We start from the raw sequence: 7,975 nt of genomic DNA on the forward strand, positions 1-7,975 counted from the left end.
CTATTTTTTTACCTTTTTTTATTTCTAATTTCTACTTTTTTATTTTCTACACCACCACACCCTCACGCGTGCTAACAACCCTCCCCCCCCCCCAATATTTTACTTTTTTGATTTTATTTCTATTTTTCGTTTTCTGCACCACCCATCTACCCCAAACCAACATCCCCCGCAAAATATTTTTCAACTTACATATTTTAAGGTAAAAGGTTTTTTATGCAAGATGATCATGGTTCTAAAACATGGGTCAAGTTGGGCGGGTTGGGCTATGACCCATTGTTTAGCCCATCTTAACCCAACGCATCTTAGCCCAAGTACACTTTGGGCTGGGTTGCGAAATGACCCATTTATTGACCTAACCCATCTTGACCCGTCCAAATTCAGCCCAACACGCCCATTTGTCGGGAGAAATTCAAAAATAGCCAGATTTATAAGTGGTCGTTCAAAAATAGCCCAGTTTCAAAAGTAATCGAAATTTAGCCACTTTTCATATAAAGATAAATCTGAGTGAAAATACTGTTCAAAACCCGGAAAATACGTCAGTATATTATGCTGGAGTTCCAACATAAGTATACTTCAACTCCAGCATATTATATTGGAGTTCCAGGATACATATGCTGGAACTCCAGCATAATATGATGGAGTTCCAGCATAAGTACACTAGAACTCTAGCATAATATACTGGAGTTTCAGCAAAGTATAACGGTCAGTATAATATGCTGGAAGTTCATACATAAGTGCTCGAATCTCCTGTATATTATGCTGGAACTTTCCGTGTATTGGAGTTCCAGCATAATATGCATACACAGGTGCACCGAACCCCAATATATTATGCTGGATTGGTCTTTGTTGCAGCAAAATAGTGACTGTTTTTCATTGACTTGGTAAATGCTGACTGTTTTTGAATAACTAGTCCGAAAACTGACTAGGCCGTGCTATTTTAACCCATTTGTCACCCCTATTCCAGATAAATTAAGAAATTTTAGACTATAGTTGTTTTTATCAAAGGCGAAGACCTAGCTATTCAGATAGTAATGCATGGGAGGAATTTTCGGGCTTACTGAGTAGTAAAATACACAAACAACAATCATAATTCTTCCTACGAAGGCAAAAATACTAGATGATCTTTTACCATCTGTTCAAGTTTTGGTGAACAAAATTATTCGATATTTGTGTTGATCGGAGGTAGCAGGTATCTTATGTAATCAGTTAAGATGTGCATAAGCTGTTCGACACAAATGGTTATAAGAGCCCGTTTGGATTGGCTTATTTTAAGTGTTTTTAAGCCAAAATAGCTTTTACGACATTTTGTAATGTTTGGATAAAGTAAAAAAGTACTTTTAAGCACTTGTTTTTAAGCTAAAATGACAAAAATAAGCCAAAATCAAAAGCTAAAATTCCTAACTTATGACTTTTAGCTTAAAAATCACTTACAACAACCCATCCAAACGGGCTCTAAAAAAAAATTAATCAATGAAAAATGGGTTTCTTAGATGAACTAATTAGGCGGAAGAAACATTGGATCTGAACCACTCGAATCTACATACCGTGTCAAAGACAGTACTACCAAATGTCGTTTTCCTAGCACGTGTTTCCTGCAAAATAATGAAGGAAAAAAAATCTCGCGTTGATTGATTGCAACATCTTTACCCTTTCTTTCCCCGGAACAAGGCTAGCAGTATTTGCGTTAAAAGTAAAAATAACCGGTGAATGTATAATACATGTAAAATTCATGTATAATGCATGTACCTATATATAATCAATGTATAAACTATATATAACGGCTATAAAAAAAGTAAACAGCTTATCTAGCCAGCTATTTGTGTAACAATCCCTTAAATAATTCCGTTACACAACAATTGAATGAAAAACTAAGCACACGTCTGGACATACATTATAAATGTTTGCCTCACGCTATTTCTACTCCACTTGAATAAAAAGTTCAACCTGTCTATTTCTTATTTCTTCCATATAGCCTTCTATGTAAAATGAATAATCTCTAAATAAGTGTTCAGTATAATGATTTCAAGTGAGCTTTGCTTTAATAGTCTGAAGTCTGAATTTGTTTCCAATTATCCATACTTATAAGGGGATTAATTTAAAACTCCAAAAGCTAAGCTGCCACTTGCAAGTATTAAACAAGAACCTCACAAAAGGCAACATTATTCAAAAAGGATACCAAAGAATTAGCTCACGGTCGACATAAAAAACAAATAAATGAGCACAATACATAACATGGGTTTTGTAATTCCTGGAAAACCCTACTGTTGTAGAATTTAAAAAGGAAGCCAAACCCTGCCATATGTGCAGATAACACAATACAATAAATTACACCATGACTTGACTGGTTCTTAAAAGAATATAAATGTCTTGCAAATGTCGGAGAGCCTTGGTTCTGGGAACTCACTAGAGAAAGCTTTTATTGTTGAGGTGGAAGGTGATTCATAATTTAAGGAGGAAAGGCACATGATATGTATCATCAAGCTCATACCAAGGCAATCACACAGGATACAAAAGTACAAAGTTGGCTCCTTCAATTAGACGCATCGCGGCTGTAGTACTGATCCAGGGTCTTCGCGGGGATACGGTGAAGAAGCTCACGAGGGAAGATCCGAAGAAGTGTCCAAGCTAAATCAAGCGATTGGAAAATGTTGCGGGTGTCGTAGGCTCCTTGGGCAACAAACTTCCTCTCGAATTTGTCAAGAAACTCTAAGTAAAGCTGTTATATTCAAGAAAGATTCAATTAGTGAACTCATCAGATCCAAAAATAAAGCTCAACTAATTTTCTCAAGTTACAAACCAGGTCCTCAGAAGATAATGCTTCTTCTCCAACCACAGCTTTCATTGCCTGGACATCCTTGCCAATAGCATAATTTGCATACAGCTGAATTTTTTAAAAGTATTACCATTAAGCATCATTTATTGCAGATACAGTAGTAATTGTCAAGTTTTACTGAATGAATGTTAATGAACAGCGATGAAACACATCTTTACTGAAAGTTGATTTTACCTGGTTGGATACATCAGAATGATCCCTCCTGGTCATACCCTCACCAATGGCACTCTACAAAAGTATAAGGGTGAATTAACAAGTCACATGTTTGGTGTTCTATCATTTTACGAAAAAGATCTAAATAGATTCATATCTAAACAGATCCATAGACTCACCTTCATCAACCGAGACAGGGATGGAAGCACATTGATTGGTGGGTATATCTGTTAAAATTCAGACAGGAAAAACAACCGTTTGATATTTTTCTATTCAATCCCAACACTATTCAAAATGTAAAGATATTCAATCCATCCACACTCATAAGCTTTATTCATAGCTAATTTCAATAAAGAGAACCTTCCACTGTTGTGACTTGCTGGTTAGTCAATTTTAGAAATAACTTGATCAACAAGCAATGGGCCATTTATCTAAAAGTAAAACATTTTGACTAAATTAACTGTAATTTCTTAAAAATAGTAATGCTAAATCATAAAATAGGGGCCGAGGTTCTTGATCACTTCCTCTGCAGAAATACTGAGCAGCTATTCAGTTCAGTAAGAAATCTCAGGTTATGCAGAACCTAATCGAGATGATCTAGAATAAACTAGAAATAGCAAATCAAGAGATTAAGAGATAAAAAGATTGATAAAGCAAAGGGCATATACTTCCTATATCAGTTTGATCAATGGCTCATATTTTCAAAATCTTCCCCTCTACCATTCAGAAATAATGCCCTTTTACTAGTGTGCATAAGTTGTCAGTCCGAAAGATTTATTACGTACCTGCCGGTTATGAAGCTGTCGGTCAATATATATTTGTCCTTCGGTGATATAACCAGTAAGATCTGGGGTTGGATGTGTAATATCTGTACAAAATAATAAGAGAAATTAGAGATTCATCAATACATATTAGGAAAAAATAAGCCAGAAGTAGAAACAATAGCAAAATGATGCTGGCTACGATTTACCATCATTTGGCATAGTCAGAATTGGAATTTGTGTTATGGAGCCCGTTCGTCCCTCGATACGTCCAGCTCGTTCATAGATTGTTGCCAGATCGGTATACATATAACCAGGATATCCACGCCTTCCAGGGACTTCTTCTCGGGCAGCAGATACCTGCAGGAAATTTCTAGTTTTATGTGCCAGAAGTCTAAAAGGAGAGGTCCCAAAAAATGGCAATCCAACAACTATTACACCTCAATTTAAAAGAAGGTTGGGTTCGGCTGAATACAGAATCATAATTGGCCCAATTGAAAAATTGCAAGATACACTACATGAACAATACCTCACGAAGAGCATCAGCATACGAACTCATATCAGTTAAAATTACAAGAACATGCTTTCCACATTCATATGCTAGGTATTCTGCTGTTGTCAGAGCAATCCTGGGAGTAATAATACGCTCTATAGTAGGATCATTAGCCTGCAAAAACATAACTGAGGATATCAAACTTGGCATTCACTATGAATAACTGCATTTGTTTTCACCAAAAAAAATGACCACTATGGATTCATGGAAAAATTCCAAGCATTACCAAGTTTAAGAAGAGTGTCACTCTCTCCATAGATCCATTTTCCTCAAAATCACGTTTAAAAAATTGTGCTGTTTCCATGTTGACTCCCATAGCAGCAAAGACTATGGCAAAATTGTCCCCTTCACCACCCTGGGTATCAAGCGGAAAAGAGAGGATTATGTCAATTTGCATACAATTAATCAACATGCATAAATGAACATGGATAAAAGCGCATGTCCAGCTATTCACTGGTAGATTAGAGAAGCAACACATAAGGAACTAAAATCGTAAAAGTTAATGTAAGCCAATCAAGCCATGATAGTTGTAAGATTTCTAAACAGAATCGTTTAGCTTCGTGGCACCCCAATGCTTCAAAGGCCATTCAACTCTCAAGCAATATATCAGACTTCCACTATCACCGTATTTAGACAACTCCATCAAAATAATTGGCTAATCTATGCGTAAGTGTAAAAAAGTAAACTACTAACCTCAAGAAGATTGTCAGATTTCTCCAACCTCTTCACCAGTCCAGCCTGACGACAGATCTGGGCTGCAATCTCATTATGAGGAAGACCGGCGGCAGAGAAAAGAGGAATCTTCTGCCCTCTAGCAATTGAATTCATGACATCTACTGTGGAAATTCCAGTCTGTATCATCTCTTCAGGATATGTTCTCTCACTAGGGTTAATAGAACTTCCTAAGGTTGACACGTTACACATATGATGATATATTAGAAAGAAATCACAAGTAAAAACCAAAATAATGGACTTCCCAGAACTCAATACTTGCCTGAGATATCCCTGTAAGCCTCCGGTAAAATAGGAGGACCATTGTCAATTGGCTTGCCAGAACCATTAAAGATGCGTCCAAGCATATCCAATGAAACTGGTGTCTTTAAAACCTGAAAGCATATTACACACTATTAGCAAACAGTATAAATACGAAATGATAGAAGCAGACAAAAACATATCCTGTACTATAAAAAATTTTAAACGATCCGATAGTTTCCATCTTAAGATACAGAACATTTCACTATTTTCTCCAATTTGCAAACACAAGATTACCCTACCAAATCTTTTCATGTTTGCTACTGACTGCTTTCGTTAATTTAATGGTATGTAAAAGAAATGGGAAAGCAAGTGAGGAAATTAAAAGCTAAAGTAAGTGTTAGAAGGTGTATTTTTAGACTACAGCTAGTTAATGAACCATCAGATGTTCACGGAATCAAGGGACTTCTACTCATGATTTACATCTTTGGGTTCAATGGATGAAGTCTAGAAGCAAATATTAGCTGATGTGTACCTCCCCAGTAAATTGCACAGTTGTGTATTTGTTGTCAATTCCAGATGTTCCTTCAAAAACCTGGGAAGAAAGAAGAAAATGACCATGCTTAAGAAAATGGAACTTAACCTAGAAGAAGTGTTAATATCAAGAAACACATTTTTAAAAATTGCAAACAACTAAATTAGCCAAAACTGATCCCAAAGAACCTGAACAACAGCTTTTTCACCATCAACTTCCAGAACTTGTCCACGTCGAGTAGTTCCATCTCCCAACCGAATGTTAACAATCTCCTGGTACTTGGGTCCCTGATAAGATCATATATGAGCACATCATTCCAGTTAAATTAACACAAATAAGTACAACAGAAAAAATCACACTAAGGGAAAAAACAGAAAGGCGCATTAGCAAACCACGCAGCTATTACCTTAACTTTGTCAAGGATAACCAGCGGTCCAGCAACACCGGAGACAGTTCTATATTCTGCAACAGTACATAGTGTTAGAAATCTGCATCATGCTTTTAACTGATGGGTTTGATAAATATAAAAGTTTATATTGAGTACAAAAATAAGGCATCGACGGCAAACTAGTTAGGATTGGCTGTATGAAGCCCCAACAAAAAAAAGATATAACATAAAAAAGGAGTTGCAAAATCTTGTACTTTTACTTGATTATCCACCGGATAAATCGATTGCATATGAATTGTCCCTTTGATGACATTCGATAAAACTTGAGAGATAAAGAGAAGATGAGAAAACCAAATTCATATGCATTTATAGAATCTATTGACCTAAGACTAGGAGATTTTCACCTTGTATCATAGGTGAAGGAGGTTACTTTTAACATCAATTTTTTAAGTGTTATCTTAAGTTTTTTAGGCATATAGCACACACAACAACATCAGATTCATCACAATGCTAAATAGACTTGTACTCTAGCAAACAGATGGCTGAAAAAAAGAGCATCAAATAAAATTACCCATTCCAACCTCCAGGTTTCCCTCCTCCATCTCAATATTGTTAGGTGCAACTCCCATATTTAACCTGAATGTCACAAAAAAAAAAATAAAACAGTTACAATTTGTTCCCGTTAATATTCCAATTTTGATCATCAGATCATACACATCCCCTGAATAAACAACACAGCATCAAAATGCCAAGGAAACAAGGCAGTTCAAACACATACACAGTCCACAACCACATCCATTTATTTACTTCATTCAAAATCAACTATTAACACAGAAGTCAAACAGTAAAACGGAACAATACTAGACCATATAAGTAAACTACAGAAGCAGCAGATTACAACCAGATGTGAGTATGAATCAAATCGGATTGCAGTGAATTGTGTTTACCAAATTGAAAAACGATGAATTGAAGATTCGAGAATGGATCTGCGAATGGGAGCGTTACCTGTTCTTCTCAATCACAGAGTTAGACTTGGAGCCAGACAGAGAGAGCAAGGTGGACCGTGGAGAAACGATACTGAGATCTAATGGCAGAGATAAATAATTGGAGACTTTGTTTTTATATTGTAAGGGAAAAGATAAAATTAATATGAGAACGTGAGATGGGTGAATAATGATAGGGAATTCAACATGTTACATGAGTAAAAACTGGTGAATTTTTTTTTTTTTTTTTTATACTTTTTTGCGGTTCACATAAGTGACGAATACTGTAGTCGCTAGTTCAAATGCGACTTATAATTAACTTGTAGTATATACTATTTGTTTTTGTTTATCTAAAAGAAAAATAACTTTTTGTGTATTAGAAGTTTAGAACCTGTTTGGCAAGCTTCTGGGAAATAAAAAGTATTTTTTGAAATATTTAAAATGTTTGGCCAAAATGAAAAAATAATTTGAGCAGCAGAAGTAGTTTTTCTGTTTTTGGGGCAAAGCTAAAAAATTTAGCTTTTTAAAAAAAATTGAAGCATAAATAAAAAATTAATTTATTCAACACAAAAATATTCTTATATTAAATCTATATTTTTCCAATTATCCATCAGTAATTTAATATTTCTACTTTTTTCTATCTTTTACCATACATTTCTTCTCTTTTTATTCTATCATATTTTTGTTCTTTCTCCTATTTCTCTTTGGAATATCTCTCTACATCTCTTCTTTTATATAGTGATTTATAAGAGTAAACTTTTATTTATATTGAGTGATGTATTTTGATATATGTAAAT

At 35.1% G+C, this 7,975-nt stretch overlaps 1 protein-coding gene across 1 annotated transcript; it reads right to left on the reverse strand.

Moving 5' to 3' along the window:
• Nucleotides 1–2,134: 2,134 nt before the first annotated feature.
• On the reverse strand, nt 2,135–7,349 carry LOC109216299 (V-type proton ATPase subunit B2-like). Its single transcript, XM_019380442.1, has 15 exons — nt 7,201–7,349; nt 6,767–6,831; nt 6,214–6,269; nt 5,996–6,094; nt 5,808–5,867; nt 5,295–5,406; nt 4,994–5,202; nt 4,527–4,655; nt 4,277–4,414; nt 3,957–4,107; nt 3,772–3,854; nt 3,166–3,213; nt 3,008–3,061; nt 2,798–2,881; nt 2,135–2,716 (listed from the first exon to the last, which is right to left on the reverse strand). Exons 2-15 carry the CDS (start codon nt 6,822–6,824, stop codon nt 2,531–2,533), a joined length of 1,467 nt encoding a protein of 488 aa, XP_019235987.1. The 5' UTR covers nt 6,825–6,831; nt 7,201–7,349; the 3' UTR covers nt 2,135–2,530.
• Nucleotides 7,350–7,975: the final 626 nt, after the last annotated feature.

This window comes from Nicotiana attenuata, unplaced genomic scaffold, assembly GCF_001879085.1.
Source record: "Nicotiana attenuata strain UT unplaced genomic scaffold, NIATTr2, whole genome shotgun sequence".
Taxonomy (NCBI): domain Eukaryota; kingdom Viridiplantae; phylum Streptophyta; class Magnoliopsida; order Solanales; family Solanaceae; genus Nicotiana; species Nicotiana attenuata.

Coding starts and splice junctions, on each gene's coding strand:
- LOC109216299 (XM_019380442.1), bottom strand. CDS start 6,824: ATGGGAGTTGCACCTAACAATATTGAGATGGAGGAGGGAAACCTGGAG. Junction 5,203..5,294: donor GGCTTACAGGGATATCTCAG/GCAAGTATTGAG, acceptor TGTCAACCTTAG/GAAGTTCTATTAACCCTAGT. Junction 4,415..4,526: donor TGACACTCTTCTTAAACTTG/GTAATGCTTGGA, acceptor ATGTTTTTGCAG/GCTAATGATCCTACTATAGA.